The 26182-nt window shown below is 39.8% G+C and overlaps 1 protein-coding gene across 1 annotated transcript in view; it reads right to left on the reverse strand.

Moving 5' to 3' along the window:
* The window catches only part of USH2A (usherin), a 391128-nt gene that overhangs the window by 27504 nt on the left and 337442 nt on the right, over positions 1-26182 (reverse strand). The window contains exons 63-64 of the mRNA XM_075147080.1: positions 2523-2750; positions 166-1682 (exon numbers count right to left, since the gene is read on the reverse strand). Of these exons, the coding sequence (XP_075003181.1) occupies positions 166-1682; positions 2523-2750 (1745 nt within the window). The remainder of the gene's footprint in view (positions 1-165; positions 1683-2522; positions 2751-26182) is intronic.

Below are 26182 nucleotides of genomic sequence, written 5' to 3' on the forward strand. Positions count from 1 at the left end.
GCTGTTGTTGCTATAAATTTAAAAATCCTGGTTTTATCATGTGCTTTTTAGAAAACAAACCCCCATAGGTTTGACTATCTGTTTAAACAAGATGGTTAAGCTATCTGCCAGCCCACTGAAGTACCTTGCAGCATTTATTCAACGAATGAGGTCTTCCAGACTTACCTACTATAGGGTTGTAGCTCTGCCACTATGTACGACCGTCTCACAAAGGAAACATGAGATGCATCAAAGTCAACAGTTTTCTTGCCTGTTCCAGCAGGCTTGTGGATAGAGATTGTGTAATTTCTAATGTCACCATTTACTTTGATAGGAGGATCCCAGGCCACCAAAATCTCCTTTGAGGACCACGCCTGCAACCTAGGAGGCAACATCCCAGACGGAGCAGAGGGGTTGGTTCTTATCTGAGCTGATGGGCTGGTCACACTCCCTTGACTGTTATTTGCAGTGACAGTGTAGCTGTAGTCCATGCCTGGCATTAGGGTGAAATCAAGATACCGAGTTTCCAGACCTGAGTAAACAAGAACACCATCCCTCCTTAGCTCGTAGCTTGTGATTTTACCATTGGGGTTAGCTGGAAGTTTCCATGTGATTTCAATTGACTCTGAGCCCATGACAAGCAGCCTGGGAGCTTCCATATTTAATGGTGGGGCTTCCATGGTCACCACCGACTGGGATATGCTAGATGTGCAGCCCCCCGCAGTACAGGCAACCAATGCAAAATCATACTGCGTGTAAGGCTGTAGATCAGAAATAAACATTTGCAAACTTTTGCCAGGATAATACTCTTCATTGTTTAATTTCAATATGTACTTGGTGATATCTCCATTTTGTATTTGGGGAGGTGCCCAAGATGCATTAATTTGAGTGGCACTAACAGCCTGCAGAGACGGTGGATCCACTAAGGCAGGAGCTGCTTCCAGTGTCTGTATTGCAGCTGGTTCACTGGTAGAGCAGCCTCCCATCGTACAGGCAATTATCGCATAACTGTACATCGAATAGGGCAGCAAGTCTTCATCCGTGTAGTTGAAAGTAGCAGCATCGAAGCTGAAAGGATAGAGAACATCATTTTTTAGCAGTCTGTAGGACTGAAGAATACCATTGGGCTGTGCTGGGGAGGCCCATGAGATGAGCACTTTACGGGGGTTAACTGACACCAAGGATAACCTGGGGGCAGCGAGACCTTTTGGGGCAGTTTGACTAGTCTTTGCCACTGTCCAGGAGCTGTCAGCATAGCCTGCTGCGTTCCAGGTGCGTATTTTATAGTCATACCTTGTCCATGGCTGTAAACCTTTATCATTATATATGAATGTATTACTTTCAGTGTTATATTCTGTGAAAACAATTTTCTCGTCTTCTGTCATTGCTCTGTACCCTGCAGCATTTTCTTTTGTGCATCTGTGAATAACTTCATAGCGAACTATTTTTCCATTCGGATTAATTGGCGGCAACCAGCTCAGTTCAACGTTGGTAGCGTTCACTGCCTGGATTACAGGTGCCATCTGAGACACTGGGGGTGCTTCATCTGTTCGGACCGGCTGGGGTGGAGAACGAGTGCAGCCTGCCGCATTGCAAGCCTCCAGTACGAGGGTGTAGAGAGTGTATGGCTCAAGGCGCCTGAAGAGGAACTGGCGAGATAAACCACTGTACTCCAGGTTGTCATCGCTGAAAATATTGTAGGTCTGGTGAAGAAAGAAAGAAAGGAAAAGAAAAAAAAGGCAGGGAGGGGAGAAAGGACAGAAGCCAGGGTAAAAGGAAAAAAAAAAAATATATGAATCATCAATTTTTGTCAATAACCAGTAGATGAGACACCTTAATCTTTGCAATAGGGTAAGGACTATTAACTGATGATTCAGAAACTTATTTCCTTACTGGTAACAATCAGCACACAAAGAGATCATTGATACAAAAGGGATGTTTTGATCCAATTTTCATGATTTTTTCATTTTGGATGCAGTAATAAATCACTTAGTGACAGTTTTCATTACATTTGTTTGTTATCAAGTTTCATTGTGAGGCTCTCACGGGCTAGCACAAAGCTTCTCATAGACTAACTAGAGAAAATCACTTAAGAAAAAAACTCCAAAAAAACCCCGCTAGTTGCAAACCTTACAGGCAAAGGTTTACACTCCGTTGAAGCCATTGAGCTAAAAGAAGTCCCAAATTTCAGAATAACATTCTGCCAAACCCAGGTTTTCTAGAAACACATTTTGGCGATGTCTAATGTACACCAAGTAAGATTATGAGCTTTCATGCGTAGCTTTCTATACATTAAATGAACAACCTGGTTCACTGTAAACGAACATTTACAGTTGTGGGGTAGCACAGGAATGTTAATACTAATTTTAATATAACCACAAGCAGAGAGCGCTCACAGAGTGTCTTGTGCTTACATGGGACTTCTGTCTTATTTTGAAGTATAATGCACTTGATTGAGTCCTTTTCAGCAAAAACGTTTTAATTTGATATTCAGCATTTCCCTTCTCTTTTTTGATCAAGTGAAGTGTCAAGATGAAGATTACCTTAATCACACCATTGGGTTGGGAGGGCTCTGACCATTTTAGCAGCAGAGCCCTGCCATTTTCTTTCTTTTCCACAGTGAAGTTGCTCAGGCCACTGGGTGAAGCTTCCAACGTGCGCACAGATGTCCAGGGGCTTGAAACCTGTCCGGCATTGTTTACAGCTACGACATGAATATGATATGTTGTGAAAGGTTTCAATCCAAATAAATGAGCCTGATGCTTTGTTCCCTGAAGCAAGAATACAGATGTTTGAGTTAGTTAAAAAAGTAATCAGCATCTGTGGTTTATGTCACTTGGAAAATGAGGTCTCAGCTCTGGGTTGCTTCTGACCGCTTTGCAGAATACCCCATCTGGTTACCAGGATTTTTTGGTGGGTTTCCATAGCTGAACCTCAAAAAGAAACTCTTAGGCTTTTAAAAAATATCTATCATTATCGTAGAGCCTTTGGAGCCGACTCCTGAGTTCAAATCTCAGCTAGCAAAGAACTTACAGTGTGTTCAGCACGTGCCTGGGCTTTGCTCAGTGAGGATGAAAGTGCCTGACGCGCTGAAGGATTCAAGCACATGTAAAAACCCGCGGTATATGAGTGATGCCTGCCTCTACAGAATCCTTACACACCTTCTGTGTGGACGTGAGGCTTGGATAGGTATGCCGATAGGTATTGTAGCTACTTAGAGCATTTGTATTCTGGACAGACAACCGTGTTTCCAAGAGCACAGCTTTATTTCCTGACTGAAAACGAACCCGTTAAAAATGCGGGAGGAAGTGGGGGAGAAAGAGAGGGAGGGAATAAACTGGTTTCTATCTTCCTGCTTTGTAAAGGTGTCGCTTGAGATAGATAAATTCACAAGGTAGGACAATTGCGGGGCAACCTGCTGCCTTACAAGAACCCCCCATTTCTCCAGGTTGGAGGAGGCAGCCATACTGCCGACGGGGACACCGGCCCTCCCTGGCGCCAGACCCTCGCCTCGCAGCGGCGGAGAGGGGCTAGGAGGAGCACGGCTGTTCGTGAATCCCACCGGGCTCTGCCAGGGCTGGAAGGGCTGGGGCTGACCTGCCACCACGTCAGACCAGAGCCCAACACGGGGGCACGCGGGTGGGTGCAGGCCGAGGGACATCAGCCATGGCCAGAAGGGGCCACTGGCATCGCAGCTCAAGCTTACCCCGAACAGCGTCTGACACAGACCCGAAACTGCTCGGGTATGAGGCAAGGGGAGCCTCAGCACAACTTCAGGTCTAGGCAGGAAGGCGGTACAGCCCTAGTGTTATTTTGAACAGCCACAAACGATGCAGTGGCTAACAAAGAACAGGAGTAACACCTTTCAGCAGGAGACGGTTCAGATTTGTCTCATCAGAGGAGCAAGGAAGAAAGGAGTTCAGCTGATCACCGATACATTCAATTTCGTTTTTAGTTGTGCTTTTGCATTAATTTTATAGAGCTCAAGAAGGGGAGCAGGGGAATTCAGTTTTCTTCGTGTGGCAGAAACAGCTGAAGTCAATGTCCCTGTTTCAGTAAGACATATTAAGTTGTTAAATGCTAACATTTCTGATTGTTTAATATTTAAACATTTGTTAAGCTATCAGACTCAGAAACAAATTTTAAAGAAATATTAATTTCTTTTTTTAAATATTAAAAGTTAGATCATAAATATTTAAATAGTTATTTCCTCACAACAATGAGTTAGTCTTTTAGATAAATATAGCACAGCATTTGAATGACCATTATGAATATTAATTCTGAAGATGCCACAAGTACAGATTATAAACATACTTTTCTGATAAATGATTCCTTTTTCTGTTAAACAGGGCAAACACTAGCAAGATTAATAATGCAAAAAAGTATAATTCTTTGTTAGGAATTCCCAGTCATCACTGCCAAAAAAGCATAAGCTCAAATGCAAATAGCAATCACCTCGAACAGATTATATATAAAAAAGCTCTGGCTGCTGTGGGACATTTAGAGATATCTTTTGTCATAAGAAACATGGAAAGCATGTGGGCTATAAAGCAAAAACATATGTATATTGTCAATAGCAGCACCTGTTCAATTACAGTTTATTTCAGCACGGAGAATTTAGTTCAGCCCCTAGATGGCAATACTATCAAACACTTTTCGTAACATGAGTACTTAATGATTAACAACGTGCGTTCAGTCATCCAACATACTCAAGGCAGCCATTAAAAAAATAACAAAACTGATTTCATTATAGATTCTTTTAATAAACATTTATGGCTCAGATCCTTGAAAGTGGAAGCGTTCAAACTGCCATAGCCAAAAACCTACACAGCCGAATGCAAAATTATGGACTGCAGGTTAAAGAACAGAGCTCAAATTGAAGTTCATGCTTAGCATAAAAATCTGGCATCAGAAATTATGTTGGCACAAAACATGATTAAAATTAGCTTTACAATTGGATGTAGTCTGTATTAATAGTTTTTATGAGGACAGTTATCTATTAGGTTTTCAAAACAGAACTTTTAAAAGCCTAAAATTTACATTCCATGGTTCGGGGGTGGGAGGCAGGGAGCACACAACACTAAATTACTGCCCCTGCACACAGAGGCTCTCAGAAGGTACAAACACATTATTACAAACAGCATACGAAAAGCAATGGCTCTGCTTTCCGATCAGCTGCATCATCAGGGTGGGCTTTTGTGACAGCAATGCTACAAAACACTTGATTTCTTTTTTTAAACAGAAAACCAGCATATTTTTCATCACTCTCTATCATTTTCCCACTAAACCCCAAGATTTAATTATTTACAATCCTCACCACACTTTGAACTGAAACAAGGATGGAGGGATTTCCTTGCCTGCAGTTCGTCATGTTCTCTGGAGACTGCTAAACCATTCCTTCCAGGGATGACTTTTATCCCTGGCTCCTACAGATACTTCTTGAAGAGCAAATGGTTTACATGTATTTTTGCTTTTTTTGGTTTAAAGTAAACTCAGGGGACGTACTCCCAGAATACGGAGCCACTTTTTCTCCCCCTGCACTGCTGCCATTGCCATTTGTGAATTTGCTCAGCTCAAAGGCTGATGCTGAAAAGAGGGTGGCTGGCAGTCTCAGTGATTCATTTTAAGAATTACTTTATGTCCTCCCATGACATTTTCAGCCTAGAAATACTGTCCTGCTGGAATGGTCAAAAATAAATAGCAAAATACACCTTGCAAAGGATAGCACTGTAACCTTTGGCTTCAGCGGACAACCACACAGCCTTAAACAGGCGCAGGATCACAATCAATGCCTGGAATACTCTCCCAGGCTCTTTGTCTGCAAAGCCATGAACTCATATATCCCATGTTTACACACTGTTAACAGTCCAGATTTCATTCACCATTAAAAGCAAACCAACAAAATAAAATTTTAATGCGAACATTAAGATGTTCGTAGACTGACTGACCATGAAATCTGATGGACTACAAGCCCATGCCCTCCTTTCTCTGTCTCCTACTGTGAAGCATTCTCACTCATTCAGTCATTAAATTAAGAATAATCCCGCAAACATTTAAGCGTGTGCACTCACATTGCTTCTATAAGGCCCATCCTTTCAATGTAAACACTACAGAAATGGACACCTGAGGCAAGCTGTGAGGAGCCACCGTGATCTGGTCCCCGCACAGCAGCCCAGAGCCCAGCCTTGGGCACGGCCCTTTCTTTCAGCAGCCCCGTCCCCTTCCCTTGTGCAGCGCTGGCAGCACCACCACTGCTCCAGGCAGGACCCCACCTTTGTTTTTGCTGTGTAAAATGCTTCACGGGCTGCCAGTGGCAGCAGGAGCTGTTAACAGCAACAAATACACTCCTCGGCTAATTCCGCTCTTCTAACTGTAAATTAGGATAAAAGTTATTTAAAATAAATCCTTGTTTTAACACATTTTTCAAAACATAAAACGAGAGAACATGAATCATGAATAATGTATCTGCCAAGATTTCCTTCAGATTGCCTTTTTTGTTTGTTTATTTTTTAATTCATGAGCACAGAAGTCACTTAAAGTCTAGAAACAAATTAGCATAGTCTTTCATGCCATTCAAAGGCAGCGGCATCCATAATGCAAGGTGCCTGCCTTCCTCGCTACCTCTTGGTCCTCCTCCCGGGCAAGGGCAAGGCTGCGCAGCCTTCAGGGGTCTGACGATTTTACACTGCCTACTGTGATTGCTTTTGACTACTTGAAGTGCCCCTAAGGTGGCAACAGGGTCAAGAGGTCTTTGTAGGTTGAAAATGATCAAAAATTAGCATTGATCTGTAGCTGTCAATAATACTCTGCGCGGGTGGACGCCCTGCACAAATGTTTAAACTGCATACAACTACACAACCTAGTCATCTTTGAATCTATCGATCTGATGAAGCAGCATTTTCCAGTGGTGTCACTCTGGGCTTTTCCTCTTTTTTCAAGGCAGGCAAGCTTACCCCGTTGCCCAGGTCTCAGGGCATGAGTTCAAAACGTGACAGATACACCAGAAGATCTCTGAGCCACTGAAAAGCTGCCCAACAGGCAGCTTGAGTATCTGTCCCTTCTTCAGGGGTAATCATCAAAACTCAGCAAGTCGTCACCAGTCATGTTAAGGTTAGGCTCTGGTTTCTTCTCTCTCCCTACCTTCTCTTTGTACAGTAATCCTTAATTGGCAGGTATCTTCGATACCTGATTAAAAAGCTAGCTCATTCTTTCTGTGAGTCTCTAAGCTCAGTGGCATCAGACACTACCACACTGCTAATGGTGTTAGTGGTACAGGGATCCAAACCTGTTCTTTCATAACCCCCAGACATAAATGATGGGAAGGTAAATCAGTATGACATTCCCTTGTCTACAGAGGCAGAGATGCCGAACCCTCCCTGGACAAGGGAGGAGAAAACTATGGTGTCCTGGCAGTCAGAACGTTAATCCGACCATCCTCCAACGCCAATTTTCAAATTCTCCATCAAGGAAGTCAAACAGATTCCTCCACAAGTGACAGAAGTGATGGGGAAGGCTTGGGGTTTATCCTCAACTTTGTCTTCATCCTCTTATCCAGTTCCCCATCTAATCCAGCTTCTTTGCCATTTTCTGCAAAGCAGTGGGAGCACTTCCACCTTGACTCTGATGTTCACTCGTATTTCCCAGCCTACCTCTTAGCCCCTGCCTTCACTCTAAAAAATGCACTGAGTTCATATTGATACGCAATCCCTAACCTGTCCTTTGGGTTGCCTTCCTTCTCAGGTTTATATCATGTACACTGCGTCTTTTTCATTTAAAAAATCTACTCTATTCCTAAAGCCTTATGCTCAAATTCACGAGGATATAACTTACAGATACACAAGTAATCCGTGAGTCCCTTCCTGAAGCAGTGTAGACTGGAATATAAATTATTCCCATTGTAGTACTGAAAAATCTCAAAGGTTAGGCAAACAGAAACCAAAGTGTTATTCATTTTACCAGAAATTATCTTGCCTAAAGGTGACCAGAATTTCCATTTTTACCTAAAATTGATGTTGTGCTATTTATTTTCCTCCCAATTAGTGTAAAAAGTAATTTTAGATTTTTTCATTAATATTTTTGGTAAATTTTACTCTTAAAACTTTACATTTTAAGAATTTTGCATTTCATTTTAGAATTTTAAAACTGCCTTTCAACACATATTTTTCATTTTAAATTGTTATTATATTATTTGATATTACCCAGCAGGCCTTCAATAGCAGTAACAGGTACCACATTGGTGGTAATTTAAAAGGTATATAAAAAGCCAAGTATTATGAAAGAAAACTAAATAAACATTTAAATAAATTTTTCGAGTTTGTAAAACCAGATATTTCCTTATTAAACCTAAAATAATTTTGAAACATTTTTGCCCAGGGAATATTCTTCCAAATTGTCTTTGGTTGAGCTGAAAAGGCACTCTTCCTTTCCCAGCCCTGAAGTGGAACGATGCAGTCTTTTCTTCTACAGTGGCTAGGAAATGCCATTCAGGAATTAATTATATTTGAGCTTGCTTTTTTATAAATAAATTTAGGAAAACTTATTTTAAAAATATATTAAAGTAGATTCAAGTTACAAAGTAAAGCACATAAAATGGCTTCTTTATTAAAACATAAACTTTGATTACATGATCATAAAATATTCTTTCCTTGAGATTCCTGGCAAACTTAATGCCTTTTTTTTTCAACTTTAAGAATGTTCTTGTAATTTATTTTTAAAACAAATGGTAGTTTTGCCATCAACATCAGAGAACACTAGTTGTCTATCCTCTGTGACTCCATGTTCCTGTCCTTCCCTAACAGTACCATGCTAGCAGCTTTTTTTAATAAAAAAACCCTAATTTGCACACCCTGTTTCACTCAGCACATGACTGAATCATTTCCTACGTGAATAGTCCTATATGGGCTTGTGGACTATACCAGGAAGAAACCTTTAGAAACAGCAGTAATCTAAGTTTAAAATGTTCTGCAAACAACCACAATTAATACCTGATATAGAAATATTACATTGCAATTCATTTTCCTCCTTTCTGGCAGAGCATGTAAGGAACTGTGAATTGCATGCAGCTGAATCTGTCTAGTGGACTTGGTGCCTATTTTCACAGTAGACAGTTTTCTTTCCTGGCACACCTGGGGACCTGCTGCAGTCTCAGCAGGCATCTGAATCCCCAGCTTTGGCTTGAAAGCAAAGCACCACAAAGAAAACTAGGATGCATTGCACGTTAAAATGAAATCAAGCACTTAGCAAGCTGCATTCAGTCACTGTGTTGGCCTTTGTGAGGCAGTACACTTTTAAATCACCAACAATGTCGCACTTTCGCTGGTAAAACCTTAAAAAAAACCTCTTTGGGCAAAGTAAACGCTTCTCCATGCTATTTCAATAAGATCCTCTTCTCTTCTCTTCTCTCTTCTCTTCTCTTCCTCTCTTTTCTCTCCTCTCCTCTCTTCTCCTCTCTCTTATCCTCTTCCTTTTCTCTCCTCTCTTTTCTTTTCCTTTCTTTTCCTTTCTTTTCCTTTCTTTTCCTTTCTTTTCCTTTTCTTTTCCTTTCTCTTTTCTTTTCTTTTTTCTTTTCTTTTCTCTTTTCTTCTCTTTTCTTTTTTTCTTACATAATTATTTATTTAAAATTCATCAAACGTTGCTGAGTGCCACATCTCAAAAATGTATTTGCATCTATATTTGTCCAATTTTTACTAAGAAATATTGAAATCCAAACCCAGATTTTTCTGCTTGACTAAATAAATCAAATAAACCAAAATATCAATGACATGACATTCCACTATAGACATCATCTAGAGAACGATGTCAACATGTTTTCCTAACATTAATATTTTATGTCTAACAACACTCACAAGATCTACTGTATAATAAACCATAATTTTGCACCTTCTTTCTTTCCCCCTCCCCCTATTTTTCCAGTTTAAACCATGTTTATTATTCTTTATCATGAGAAAGTGATGGAGAAGGAGAGAAGAAGCTCTTTTTATAAACTAGATACCTGATGGGACTGTTTTCCCCAAACTTTGTTTTTGGTCAATTCAAATCTGACATCCTTACTTAACCTGAATGATACTTTTTGCTTTCAATAATAATTCTGGATATCAAGGACTAAGTTTCTCTTCAAAATAAGACACGCAGAATCTGAAGCAAAAATTGTAAAACTATTTAATTGAGATAAAATAAAGCATGAGACAAAATACTTAAACCCCACTGAAAAACAATTATGCATCACCCTCTGTAAAACGCACATATATTGTATGTTCTGGTCTTTAGCTGAGTGGGGCATGCTTTGTGGAGAGCTGATGGGAGTGAGAAAGGATAGAGCAGATACACTAGCAAAGACTTCATGGTATATTAAATCCAGCATCCTATTAAAACAATGTCAATCCCTATAGGATTGAGCTGGGAGGTTTTTGTGATCTTCCAGATTCACACATTGCGTAATCTGGAATCTGCATAAACTCATCAAGGCATTGCAGAACTAGCAGTTTGTTGAGTCTGCCTTGGTCACAAGGGGAATGGGAATGAATGATCCTTCAGGTGGAGCTTTATAATCTGGGATAGAAACGTGTCTTCAAGGAAGCTAGAAAACTAGGAAAGGCAAGCACACAAACACTGGCTGGGGTTTGTATCTCTACAGTTACAACTAGTGCACTCATACAGCTGAACTCCAGGAATATGTTTAAAATAAGTACCACACATAGTGCTCCTGCTGAGCAGCAACTTTCCATCCACTATTCGTAACATTTAAGAGCGGTGTTCCTCTCATGGATTTGTTCTATGTTGTCTGTAGGCATGGCATGAGAAAGAAAAACCACTGCTGCTGTAAAACAAGAGCTAGAGCCTAAGGGCTCAAACCTGCAAATGGTAGGGGGTACAATACTTAATATGGAGCATTAGGGGGTTAATGTTATATTTTTCCTAATGCCATAAACTGTATTTTCTATTTGATATATTGGCTGATGGCCAGATTGAAGTTAGATGCTTTTGTCAGAACAAACAAAATCTGGACTGCCACACCAGTGCAGTCTGTGTCTTCTTAGTCTCAAATCCCTTTTTTTCTAGCAATGTCCAGAGTGACAGGTGTTTTGCAGAAGGGCATTTGTAATTTTAAACCAATGTAATGAAACCATGGATGTTTTTGTTATATATGAAAATGGTTAATTTACGTGCCTGAACTTCTCAACTGAAGGTATCTTGTGGCAATCAGTTTTGCTTTGTTAGAAAGAACATGCCCTTGTCATTATCAAATGTTTTGGCTTTTGGTTTAATTTGAAGTTTTGTTTTTCAAGCATCCACATTGCTCCTATATGACATTTGTGACTACATATATCTGTGCCATAAGCCGCCTTCTTCAACTCCTTTCAAATTACATCATATATGATATTGTGAAGAAAAGTGGCTCTGAATACTGTAAAACTTCTCCCATCTGATCTTAAAACAACCTGGGCACAACATCTGAAGATTTCTATTTTCTGTAAAATTTGAAAAAGACAGTTTGACTTGTTTTTGGTGTATGGAAAACAGACTTTTTCTCCTATAAAAGTAATTATTTTCAATTTTTGCCTTTGCACAGCTCAACAGCCGTATCGGGGAAAAGGCAATGTAAAGACAAAAAAAAGTTTGAAGAAAATCTTTAAGGGGACTTGTACAAGGACAATCTGAATCTTAACATAGATTGCAGGTGAACTCCCACATCAGTTTCCTTGAAAATGCCACTGAATGTCAGTTGTGCTCCATAAAATTAAGACTTTGCAGTTATATATGACTTTTCATCGTAGGATCTCACACCATGTTACAAACATTAATTAATTAAGTCTCAGGATATCCCCCCTGTGCTACTGCGTGCAGCTTCAGGAAACTATCATTATTGTTTTAGATCCCATTTTACACAGGTACAATAAATGTGTCATATTATTGTTAAATGCAAGCTTACTTTATTCCCTTTTCTCAATCATTCTGAGTCCTTGTCTCTCACCCAACACATGCAAAAAGAGCAGTTCTAACTGCTGCTAAGTAGAGGAAGATAACACAGCCTCAAGGCAATTCACAGCTTTAAATCCCTGCTTTCTGCCAACACAATGGAAAATAAAAGCAACATTTTAAAGGCGACTAGAAGGTTTTTACTTCCTACTGTTTTATCCTTTTTTCTCTGCCCCGTACTGAACAGTCCTAGCTTTTCATTCAAACTTTGCCTGCTATGTATGTAATCACTTCTGAGAGATATTAAAAGGTAAGCATAAACAATTTACTTGGAGCTACATTATAAAGGCCAAAGTTTAGTCTGAGTATGTGGCTGAACGTAAAATGTCACCTTTAAAATGAACTGGGTATTTTAAAAAATGATGGGCCAAAAACTATACGAACCCCTATCTCTTGAAAGGCTTTCCTTCACCAGGTTTTTCATTCCTTGCCTTAATGCTTTGCAGTTCCTACATGAAAATACCTGCTCTCCCGATAGAGACAGGCTGAAAGTAAATGAAAGTGTGCAGGTAGCAGTTTGGGAAAGGCGCAGTCCAATTATGCCAATCCATGCCAGGAAAAAGCGAATCGCTCCGCACCTTTTTGTACAGAGCAGTCGCTCTTAGCAGAAGGCCAGAAGCACACTGCTTGTGCAGGGAGGGGTGCCCTCTCTCTCTTCTGTAGCTGGAAGAAAGTTCAGCCTATCTTCTGAATATTAGCAGGGGATATTGATTAGACATATATTTAGGTGTACACTTTGGGGACATATTCCTCAGCAAAGCACAGCTTCCCATCAAAACACTGACAGGTTCAGCAGAGATCTGACACCTTCCTTCCAGAACTTGCGGGATGTTCCCCCAAATTTGGAGTAGGGGATTGCTACAGGGGATCCCTGCCCCTACTGGTCATATAAGCTAGTGGAAAGCCTCAACAAGTAGCCTGAAAAGCCCATGTCACATGATGGTAAGAAAAACAAAAAATCTTGTTTTCCTATTGCAGCTACTATGGACTGCACCGTTGATGAAAATAATGAGGTCCAATAAAGATTACGTTATATATTGTTGTGTCCCTTAGCAGCTATGTCTTGCCCTATGAAGGCTCAACAATCACACCAAGAAAAGAGTTCAAAAGAAGACAGGAAGAAAGAGTGGTTATAGATTTTGGTGGAGTAACTGGGAGAGAAACTGCTTGCAGGTTTAATGTGTTGAAACCAAGTGATGCCAGTGGATAGATGAACTTCCAGATCCTCCTAGGATCATACGGCTACAGTCCCCTCTAGCTTAAGCCTCTTAAGGCACAAAGTTGGGAAGAAACTCACCTTGACACAGCATATGAAGCAGTGTCTGCAGACTGCCCATTCCCATTTTTTATGCTGTCAGACCAACACTAAATTCATATACATACAGAGCAAAATAGACAGACAAACCTGTTACAGAGTGAACAGGAAAAGCAGCTAGCTAGCATCACTTTTAAATGTTAATGCATAAATAAAACAGAATTTTTAAGATGTCTTTTCATATGATTACACATTCATTAGTTCTTTCTAGTGTGGTTTGGGCTTCTCAGTGCAAAGCTCCTGCCAAAAGAGAAGAAACACTGAGCTGCTTGTGATTTGCACTAGCAAGATGCAGTAGTTAGGGAAGAGATGAAAGACGTAAATACTGAAATATTACTTGAAAACTGAAGCATAACAAGTTTAGTTCAGATTCTGTATTTTCCCTGGATATTTAAGTTACTTGAGGAATTAAAATAGATCACCAATCAAAGGTACGTAGTTAAGCTTAGTATAAAACAAATCGTGCTGGTTTCAGAACTGAAAATATCTTTACAGCACATTAATGACTCCAGCATATTAACTTGTAAATCCACTAGTTTCAATGTCTCATCTATTGATTAGCTGCATGTATGCATGTTATAAATGAGCAATCCAAAAAGAAATTACTACAATTTAGTCATTTTGGGCCAGACTTGTAAATGTATTCAAGTGCTCAAAGATAAAGATAGGCGCCCTTGGAAATAGTTAGAGATCCTACATTCAGACACAAAACTTGTGTAGCTAGTGTCCTCAGGTACTCTCTATACTCCGTGCAGAGGAAGGGAGGTTTCTCCAAAGGGAAAGTCAGATGTTTATATTTAACTTCTGTTTTGAATAGCCCTTCAGAGGAGCCTCACTCTCTCTCAAGACAGATTAGACAGACTAGCCTACGTTGGCCATCTCAAGTAAGTTTTTAGAATTCAGAGCTGTGACTTTTGCTTAAATTCACTTATAAGCCAAGAAGCCAGTGACAACATTTTCAATCAGCCCACAGCAACAGACCATACAGGTGAACTCTTTCTTTTTTCTTAAGGTGAAACAGAAAACTATTGATAGCTTCAGAAGTTAAACTGCGGCTGTTTCAAAGCACTTCAAAATCAACAGAAGCTTCCTTTTGCCTTTTCAAGGACCCTGGATCAGGGTCTTCATGACTAGGAGAACAAAACTAAATGGTGTATGTAGATGGCATTCCACCAGAACAGGGATTGGGTTTAGTTAATCCATAATATTGAAGCAAACATCCCTGACTCCTGATTTCCATGCATAGGTCAACATGTTGGGAATGATGTTCAGTCTGAGATGATGTTATTCCAGTTAGCATGGTTTGAAATTTCCATTAACACCCTCAAATCAAATATCATTACAGGGGTTTGTTAACAAAGCAACTGAAAGTGTTGTGACGCTTCTGTGCAGGACCAGAAAGAGGAAAAAATGAAGTATGCTAAAGAGCTGTTGCAAATTTTTGTCTCAGAAATGTCCTGTTTTAAAAGCCACACGTTCTCAGCTATGTTTGTCCTCAAAGGGGGCACTGTATTTGACATCAAAGCAACTGGAGTTCAAACTATTGTGTTACCTGGTGGAAAAGGTGATGTTTTTCTTCTTATTTGCTCTCAGGGTCTCTAGTCAGTCTTTTTAAGCCAGGACTTTCCAGTAACATCAAGCACAGCAGTTAAATATGTCACTGTCTTAAGCTACAACTATAGCATAAATCTCATCACAGGTCTAGCATTTCTAGCATAGACTAGCATTAGAGAAAATCTAAATGATCATCTGTCTTGAACCCCTGAAGAGAAAACAATAAAAAAAATTTTATGATGCCATAATGACAAGAATAATACTTCACTTCATCTGGGAAAAGATGTCTTCCAGACTTCTCATTAATTCTTTTTTAAAGCCTGTTGAAAGATAAGAGCTCTGCAAAGTTTCATTCGTTTGTGCAGAGTAAAGTTTTGTTTATGGCAAAAATACAGAAAATTTATCACTGCAAGGAGTCCACTTCCCTCACTCTCTTGCTGTATTAAATTTGCATTTGCAATTCTGATTTTGTGGGACAACTGTAAACTTGGTGCCTTTTTTGCAGCCACTAGAGTAACATCTCCACACTGCACGGAGGATTTGGCTCAGGCTAGGAACTCTGCTCTGGATGGGAAAAAAGAATCGGCGCATTCAAACCTGCAGCAAATGGACTTGGAAAAATACTTGGAGCAAAATTCAGAAGCAAAATGAGTAATGATTTGTGATATGCCCCAGTAGGTTAAATAGATACTGGGACCTCTGTTCATCTTCCTGTTGTGAATATGCGGAGTCATTCTGGCACACAGACAACACACACTCCAGGTGTCTCGTTCAGATGGACCATACCCCAGCAGTAACATCATCTCTATGTTAGGGTGGTGTGGGCACAGAAGCGTTTAGAAGACACATGTGCTACATAAAGAAGAAAGGTGGAGCAGCCATGGATTAGTTTAAAAAAGACATCCTACAGCTGCAAAGTCAAAGAGCTTAGGGGAGGCTACTGTGCTGCAGGTCCAGCTGCTGCTCTTGCACCTGTCATAGGTTGCCTTAAGTGAATATGGAAGCGTGTGTTTGTCTCCTAAGGCTTTGCCTGCATAATTACACAGCCTCCAGTAATATAAGACCTTTAAAGGACATTACCTGACTGAAGCAGAGTCCTGCCTGTTGTAAGGACTGCAGGACCCACAGAATATCTGGGAGTAGGAACAAGTTCCTAACAAAAATCTGAAAAAGACAGAAGTTATTTTCTACTAGACCCTCAGGATGGGAATTAATTCCTGCTCCCTATATCACTCATCATAGTCTCTAAATGTGCTCTTAGAAAGGAAGGCTTCTGAAGGGAAAGGAAGGGAGGAAGAAACAGTTTCCACAGTTTTGGTGGAGGGAGTAAAGCAGCCCGCAGTTGCCAGAGGTATAAGAGATGACGTTTGATGCCCTAAAGGCCGTAACATGGCACCTGCTAATAAGGTGAGAAAAAGTTCTCTGAATCTGGTAGCAACTTTGGCAGGGGTTCTTCTACCAAGCCCTCCACTTCACGGGAGAAACCTTCTCTCCATGCTCCTAGTTTTTCTTGGCACTTACAAAGCAGTTCAATGAGCATATCCTTTCCAAGTCTTCCAGCCTGTCAGATGCTGGTGGAGGGACATCTGTACCAATCTCTCTCTTTCTTTAAAGACTGAAGAGATTTTATTTGATGAACGCTAAAGAAACAGACTTAAAAATACAATACAGTTTTTGCAGTTAAACAATAAAATCCATCCATTATGGGTCCATGTGAGTAGAGTACCATACACTTAGATGTTCCAGATCCCATTTGCCATGCATTTCTGTAACTTTGGTCAGATAAAAAGTTCAAGATGCTGAGGGAAATACTTGTAGTTTGTGATGGGATAAACTCATAAATTGGACTTTGTTTCCTCCTAATACAGATTACATGTGTGTAAACTATCCCCAAGCATTGTACATAGGAAATTTTCAGACTACCATCCTCACAAGAGTCTACTACTTTCTGCCTTTGGTTTTTTGGAAACAAACCAATCAACCAACCATGAATTACTGATGTTTTGGTGCTTTCACTTGTGATCTTACTGCTATTGAGAAGCAGGAAGGACAGATATAAAGACCATTTTGAACTTTATTGAATCTGATTAACTGTCTAGTTTGGGCTCAATTTAAATTTGTCAAGAGTAACAGTCTCCTGTCATCTTTTCCCTGTTCCACACACAAATGAGATCTTCACAGAATTCAGAAACTGTGCTAGGTTTGAAGACAAATGCAAGAGCTGCCTGCCAGCTCATTCACCAACCAGCCAACCCAGTCAGCTAACTCTCAACCTCCCTTCTTCCATTCGTCTGTTCAACATCGCTCAGTTGTGTTTTCAACATTGTCAAAACACATTTCAAACAGCATGAAGACCAGCAGGAACTGGGTGCCCTTGCAAGGGTGTGGAAGTTTCTGTCTTCAAAGGTGCACGGGCAGGGGAAGCAGCTGCTCCACCTGCTCAGCAGACCCAGAGCGATGCGGTCCGAGGGAGGGAGGGATGGCAGCAGTGGGGTGCAGGACCCCTTGGCTTCCAGCAGCCACTTCTGCAAAACTGGTACAGACTGCTCCAAGTGCACCTCCCCTGAACCACTGATGTGCACCCAGTCAGCCAGATCCCAGGCTGGTAACATGGCTGTGCTAGGTTATTTTGCCAAAAGGTCTGGTATATATGAACTATTAAAATCTGCACATAGTTTAAAGTAGAAGTGGTCAAACTAATATTCCAAAGAGCATTTATTATAAACTTATGTGATTTTTCCTCTTTGTATGGCCATCTCAGAGTTTTTTCTTTACAAACTGAATACTTGGATGAGTGTTTTTGAAATGAAATCTCATTGGCTAATTATTCACTTTATTTATTTACAACTTAATTTCCACATTGTATGATGAATCACTAGAATCAATCAGTAATGCATCTGCTGACTGGATAACTACTTTAATTTTGTTTTTTAATAACAAATAAGTTACAGCTATTTTTAATAAACAAATTTTTAGGATTGCTAACTCTGTTAGTAAAATTCACAGAGCTTTTGAGCTTTGAAACATTTTAATACTCTGCAATTCTCCAAACAGTCTGAAAAACAACAGAAAGTCCCATTATGATCCAAAAGAATAAAAACAATGCTTCGGTTTGAAAAGGGAGTCACATTTTGGATTCCTTTTTCATACTCAGTTAACTCCATACAGTTACAGTATAATGTGATAGTAAATTTATACCCCTCCATTGCCACCTGTTCAAAATGCATCGGATATTCAGGGGTTTTTTTTGTTGTTGTTTTTAAATCTCCATCAGAGCCTGTGTGAGAACTGGAATAAATAAGCAGCCACGTTTTCCCATACTGGAAAAGTTCCAGAAGGGAAAGGGCTCTTGACATTACAGAGCTAAAGGAGTTTTCAAGACACTTTCTATTTCCATACTCGTTCTTTTGTATGCTAGGTTGCCTGCCATTATGTTTATGTAATTCTGACAGTGTTCTTAATGACACACTAACAGATTGTAAAACACGCTGCTGGCATTTACTTGTTTTTTATATTTTTAAAACAATGTCCTTCATGTAACAGTAGTTAAGCGCGGCAGAAGGACATCATTAGAGCCATGGTTAAACTGTAATTTACACCATTAGGAAGGCAGGAGCAATTTTTATTGCCTGGCAATTTTCTTGCTGAAATATTTGGACCATATGGCTCAATTTGTGTAATAACCTTAATTTCAGCACCCTTCAGGTCTGCCTCCATCTCCTACGGAATGGTAAAATGCGGTTTAGCAGAAAAGGCAACTGTCTATACTTAGAGAGTTGAGATTAATAACATGTCACGTCCTGTTTTTGGTGAAGGAATTCGAACAGCAGCCAGATGGTATCTCTACAAATAACTGTCAGGGGTCTTGATCTAATCAATACAATGTATTAATACATCTCCCTTCGCTGCTTCTCGAGGGGTTAGCGTGCAACATCTGGAAAGATTGGGGGGACCGCCAAGTAGAAAGCTGATCCTTTTCAGAATCAAACTGAGCCCAATTAATTTTTCATGTATACTTGATAACTGTTTCATAATGAGCTATGCGTCTTGACGGAGTTAGGGTTGGCGGCATGAGCGGCTTGTGCTTCCTATCCCCATTCAGTCCACTTACAGAAACCAAGCCATTAATCAAACTATCTGGCATAAAACTGAAATCTCAGCTCAGCAAGAGATCAATAACCATCCTTAAAAAAAAAAAAGCAACAACAAAGACCCCACCACAGAACAAGGCTTTAGTAGGCAAAAGTATCCAGGCATGACATTAGTAATTACTTTAACAAAAAACAAAACTCAGAATCATACTCACCTGACAGGCACCTATAACATAGAATTGAATATTAGCTTCCTGACAAAAAGTAACATTTAAGTCCATTAAAAATACACTGCCATTCTGCTTTCTAGATACAGAGGCCATCTGGCCCCTATTCTCCGTAATTGCTATTATAGTCTCAAAAATAATATTTATATAGTGCTGTAAATTAACAGACAGACACCCATTCCCACTCCCAAAGAGCTTTCTGTTGATAAACGCATGTTTTAGCACTGTGCAGGAATTAGGGTCTCGCCCCCTAAAAAGAAGAGTGTGGTAAGATTACACATGCATTCCAGTGCTTTTTGTAAAGTCTGAAAGGAGGAGAGAGAGAGGTCACTTGGCAGGCAGAAAATGGGAAACTGCAACAAGCATAGTGGAGACGAGCTGGAACGAGGCTGTGAAGCTGAGTGATGGGAATGGATTCAAAAGGGAGCAGTAAAGAGAAAGGACAGGAGGTCAGCTGAGAATACTAAACTTATCTTGCGTAGGACACCCAACGGCTGTTTGATGAGAATGACTTTGGTGACTGTAGACCTGGATTAGATTCAAATGGAGTCCCCAGCGGTACAAGTTTCTATATTATATTACCAATTCCCATGAGTTATAGGCTTGCTCTTGCTTTTTTTAAAAAGAGGCCCTGTTTATTAAAATTACACAGTGCTTGTTAAAATTTCCTATGAAATATAAGCATATGACATAACACTTCTCAGCCAATTTGAATACAAGACCTTATGTGTGGAGGGGAGTGGGGCAGGGGGATGGGATGGGGGGTTGGGGAATGGCCTTTCTAATTATCAGCTGAAGAATTCCTGTATCTGTAGCTGTTGGGCACGACCCTGGGGATTTTAGGAAGCTGCCCTATGACTTTACCAACAAAGAGTTTTCTTGGAGTTGCCTGATATATGCACTTAAGAATGTTGGTTAAATGTGAATTAAAATCTAGTCAAATCCAATTAAGTGTTTTTAAACAGATATCTAATTTGAAAAACAGCTGTACATATTACCCAAGAAATTTCTGCCTCCTCCTCCTCCATTTTTATTCCCTGCTTATACATGAAATAGCATCTGTAGCTTATCAAAACCTTGTTTTTAAAGCAGATTTAGCACAGTCATACACAACATGGCACAAAGGGAAGAATGTCCATGATATTATATCTTCCTATCAAATTAGGCTTAATAAGGTGAAGGTTTGTGGGGTTTCTGTTTTGTTTATTTTGTTTTTACAAATTAGAAAACACCCTATCAATGGTGTTTTTCTACACTGTCTGATTAGTTTAATCTCATTCTCACAAATGCAAGACTTACAGAAAAGCATAAATACAAAGCATATATAAAAACATATATAGATAAACAGCATACGGAGCATTTATACAATCTCATTTTAGGCATCTACCTTTAGGCTTTGTCATGTGGTCACCTATTCTTGACTGCAGGTGCACAAACTGAAAAGGTTACCACCTCCAGAGTGCTGCCCACCACCATCTTTCTGTTAGAGGGTACCATCTTTTAAATCTGTCAACCTGCATAATCCCATTGTGTGGGTTAGGAAAGAGCAGCTGATTAATCAGCTGAAAATCAACGACCTTCTTTTGACTGACACATGCTAGTAGTGGCACACAAGAGGAACTAGAGGCATGCTGGTGCACCAGAGGGAAGCAGTCTCATGTGAACAGCTGCAGCCCAAGGACGGTAAATGTCCATGTCTTAGATGTTCTGGAGGTTTCATGGTCTATAGAGACTCCTAACTAGGTTAGATGCCTGAAGTCAGACATTGTAAATATCCCTCAAAAGATCTAATTCTACGTGTTTTTCACTCATCAAAAAAAGACCTATGGAATAGGTGAAAACTGGATCTTGCACAAGGAGAAACCCAAGGATAAAATACTCCACCTATTTCCAAAGAGGTAACTAATTTATTTGTAGAAAAAATTACCTATTGATCCAGGCACTCTGGTCTAGTCAAGCTAGAGTGTGTGATTAGGCATGGTCAGACATAACCCTATCAGTGTTTTTACTTCTGGTCCAAAAATTTATCGAAGGGCAAAGTTATGTTAACTTCATGTTGCACACTGAATTAGGGAGAAAATATTCAAGAAAAAATGTAATGAAATAAACTCCTTTGCTGTAACCTTCACTAATTCAAATCACCAGTTGCCTGACAACATATTAAGACCTCACAGACACCAGATAAACCTTCCCCTGCTACCCCGCATCCTAACTCACAAGGATTCTTTCATTCTTGGCAGAGCTCCAGCAGGGTCTAAAGCTATGTTTCTATGGCTGCCGAAAGCATCCAGGAGGCACTGAAGTGGCCTTGGTTACAGCAAGGATGGTATAAATAGAAGAGCTGAAGCCTCTCTCTTTCTCTCTCACCGTTCTCATCCAGTTCTATTACCACTGTACTTCAAAATCATCAAAGTTGTGCAACAATCCATTTCATCCTTTCTGCTCTAATTAGGCAATTCTACATGTCTGTCCTGATAGGTGGGGCTTACTGAAGCACTTAATCAGTTTCTGGAGGGGCTTCGTAGTGCCAATCCAAATGCTTATTTAAACAGAGCTGTAGTGCCAAATCCAGCATATTCCGCAGCAGCATGGAAACAACAGAATCCGTGAGACACAGATTGCCTCACACACTTTTTTTTTTTAGCAGCCTTCAATGTGAAGGAGCACTTGTCCTGTATTCATCCTGTGTAAGCTTAACAGGTCTAGAGATTAAAACACGGGAAGCATTTTACATTATTTCCTGGCAAATAAAACAATTACAGCAATTCCAGTACAAGCCCTTCCTGAAACTGTGCTAACGAGGCTTTGAATCTTAAAAACTGCATTTAAATCAAATGATTCATTTGCAAACCTATCACATACAGCACACACATAGTAGGTGTGGGTCATTTCATTGGAATTAGAAAGCAAATGTCTCTATACATGAGAGGTCACCAGTTGTTGTAAGTTAAAATCTTTTCACTGTTAGGCATAATTAAAATACTCTAACAGTGGTTTCAGTAATTTAAACATTGCAGTATTGTTGTAATATTTTTCTAGGCTTCAAGAGTTCACAATTGTTTGGTCCAATCAAATCTGGGAACACTGGAGAAGTTATCACCCATCAAGGTAATTACTTTCAAGTTGAAATAATTACTCCATCAATGTTAATGGTCTTTCAACTTCAATAAAGCACTCACCTGCCGATAATCACAGCTAACCTCTTGCTCTCATGCAATTCCCTCTCTATTTAGCAGGTTATATTACAGCCGTTAGAGTGGTCACTTGTCCTGAACAGCTGCTGAATTTCACTTTGATCAGCTGTGAACCATAAAAAAATTAGTCATCTGTGTATGATTTCCCCCTAACCCATAAGCCCTTGCAGAGTAAGGATATGATCTTTTGGCTGTATTAGGGCACCGCTGAGCAGCCATCTTGTTTCTGGTTGTGGCAACTTTCCACTCACTAACAGCAGCACAGTAGCCTAATTAACTTTTGCCCTCCACTGCCGTTTACAGCTTTCATTCTTTGCTAAGTAGCACATCTTCTGAATTTATGGCATGTGCAGGGATTCCTCCATTTACTCTCACCTTGTTTTCTTAGAGTGCAGTCCATTTCCCAGGCACCTGAAATAGGCATGTATAAAAAAGTTTCATCGGTCCCTCTCTTTGGCATATTTTTTCTTATTCTTGTGGCTATGATCTTCATTCTTTCTTCTATAAGGAAGTTGTCATGTACAGTCCTGCATACTGCATTACTGAATAATGTTATGTACGAGGAAGTTAATAACTATGTGGTATCTCATCTCTAATGCTGCCAAATGTTCACTGGTCTATTTGAAGAAACAGAAATGAAGAATCACACACGGATGTATTAAGTATTTCTGAATGTAACGAATAATAGAACGGAACTAACTCTGGATGCAAGATTCCAGATATCTGGAAAATCCTGCATAGGAGGTGTGTGTATATGGCAGTACTGGCCACTTAAGATTATTTCTGATATAATATATTTTATATGGAGTTTTTCAGCAAGTAGACTTTATTTATTATTTTTACTCTGGTTATATATTCGATATACAAATTACTGTCTGGTTATAACAACATAATCATGCAAGCCAAAGCCTCATCCTCCTACCAAAGTCTCTGTTATTATTGCTACTCCGCAGTATGTCTACAGATTTCCCTACCACAGATGAAGCATCTGCCAAGAGGAGCTTGGCCAGTGTCGTTATATACCATCTCCCCAAATAATGTAAGGTAAGCCAACATATGTTCTCAACTGTTAGCATAGCTGCCTCCAAACCAAAGGCTTTGCTGGTGCAGTGATATCAGCTAAGAGACATGTTAATTTTTTACACCCCAAGCTGACATAGCTATGCCAAAAACGCCTTGTAGGATAAATTTGGCCTGAGAGCCTCATACTGCAAAACACATTGTGAGTAGACCTGTGCTTCTAGGTAGGCACAGGTGTAGGATTTCCCAGCAATAATGCTTACACCTATCTCTTGCATCCTGTAACAAGCACATTGTACTTTTAGTTACACTCTGCTGAGGCAAATTTGACACATTGAGACCTTGATTCTACGTAATAGTAATGGAGGGGTCACTGCCCATAGCAGGCAGAATTTTTCTTTATAACCCTCATTTCTGGATGGTTTTCCTTCTCCAAACACATTCTAAGAGCTACGTATTCTTACATTTTTTACTCATCTTCTTGGCTTTGAATTCTCCTGCTCATGATAAACAACCAAATACTTGATATAATTGTCATGGGAGAAACAGCATTACACACCCACTAAACATCTACCAATGAAAAGTCCAAACTTACCCACAGTTTTACCTCACAGCAACGTTTGGAATACAACAGTTAAAGAGCTGTGATGCTTTGATGCCTTTTGGCAGGTACTGGCTTTATAATGAAATCAGCTCTGGGTCCTATGTTCACAAGTTTAAGCCCTAAGTTCACAAGAGTGAGAAGCTTTCTTTGACAATCTAGTCACTTTATGCAGATTTCTGTAAATGTGAACTTACTGTCAATCCATTCCTCTATAAACACATCTATCTCATGTTAATACTGTCAATAGGACACTAAATATCATTCTTGCTTTAGAAGGTTAAAATGAACTGGGAAGACATTGTGGGAGACACTTGTACTGCTGTAACCGGTCTTGACTTGACTTTGCTCTGCAAATAAACCAAAATGTCAGTTTAACTTGCTGTCACCTAACATCTGTCACTACACTCCTGGCCAAACAAGCTAGGGAAATGGGTGACACTGCTCTTTAACTGCGAAGCAGCTTTAACAAGCTCATCTGTACTTCACTTGCTTCTAACGGTGCAGGAAGATCCTCCTTTCATTTGAGTGGCAGCAGCTTTTGTTCTCAGAACTGAGTTCTCGTTTTTATCTCCATAGGCAGCGTAAAATTTCAAGGGGTCAGCGATAACCTTAAGTTACGTGATAGCCATACCTTTGACACATTAATTCAAATACAGATTAATGCACCTTAACTGGGGAGTGAATAGCTGCATTTTGGGAAGGTAGAGTGGATAAGTGTGTCAAATGTTTCGAAAACCCAGAAGATGCTTCTCGTCTGGCTCTGGAAATGGACGGAAGCGAAGCTGTCAAATTAGAACAGTCTGCAGGGATATTAGCGAAAGCTTAATTTGTATCCTGCAGTGTCACAAGGATTGTATTTCTACTTTAGGTTTTGGTCAAGCTTTATGTCCTGTGGCAGGCAACCAGGGTGCAACCGACAAGAGCAAGGGTTGTATTGGCTACCGTGATTCTAACACTGCTTTTTTTCTGGAACAATCTAATGGGATAAGAATGGAGTATAACAGATTAAATAAAGGACCGAACTCATTGCTTGCCTAATACTTTAAGTCCTGCTTGTAACATGGAAGCTTGTGTGAGAGAATGACTAATGGCATATCCCACGAGGGAGCTCCAATAGAGATGCTTTAGGAGATTAAATGATTTAGCCTAGTACCCCTGAAAGCTGTATTTTAAAGGGGTAGAAGTTTAATCATTGGAATGCGAGTTCCTTCAATAAAATTACATTTTAATTAAAGTGTCTCATTCACAAAGCTACAGGTAAGGGTATATCAGCAATTTCATGATAAAATTCTATTTTTAAGGGGTTATAACTTTGAAAGTTGGTGTTCAGGTTTTTTCCTGCTGGGATAATTGACCTGACCTCCTGAAGATCTCTTTGATAACAGGACTCTGTGCACTTTATGTCAATAACTTTGATTCAAAGCTTTAGCTGTTCTGCTATATTCAGAAGAGGTAGGATTCAGATCTCAGCTCCTTGGTATAAATCAGCAACAACTCTACTGAGTTAATGTAGTTGCAACAGTTTAAAGTGAGTGCAACTGATGGAAGAACTGTGCAGAAAGATTTCTTCCCAAAGGGTAGTATAATATTTAAAAATAAAAACGGGTAGCAAAAATAATAATCGATAAATGTTCACGACAAAGGACAATAGAAAAAACATGCAAGTCAGCTTCGCTGCAACACTAGTAGAACAGCTATACATATGCTGCCAGAATGTCATTTTGATTCAGGATAGTGTTTGGGGAAAATAAAGGATTTTGGAGCCAGGAAAATACTAATTCAGGAAATAATAGCTTGTTAATTTAAAAGGCTTTTAAGTGATGCTGTTAAAGAAACACACTGTGGCAACATTATTTAAAAGGCCATTTTGGTAGGTTTTATTACCCACAATACAACCATCTTGGACATTTTCTGTTGTTGTTGGCATGCTTAGAAGACATTGCAATGCATGACCGGCCAGGTCAATTCCGATTCTCAGCAACACATTGCATGCTGCTGAAGCAGAGTATTAGGAGAAGCCTTGTCATTTCACTGGTTTTGAAATCTTACGTGTCCCATCACAATTATGATTGTGATTATTTTTTTTAAAACAAGTTAAGGGAGCTAAGTACCAAAATCCTATTGAAGTTCAATAACTTTAAAATCCCAATCTACTTTTTAAAACCTAACATACTGTACAATGCGAATGCAACTATTTCAGAAGCCAAAAGTATATATTCCTA

The sequence above is a fragment of the Calonectris borealis genome, chromosome 3 (assembly GCF_964195595.1).
Source record: "Calonectris borealis chromosome 3, bCalBor7.hap1.2, whole genome shotgun sequence".
NCBI lineage: Eukaryota > Metazoa > Chordata > Aves > Procellariiformes > Procellariidae > Calonectris > Calonectris borealis.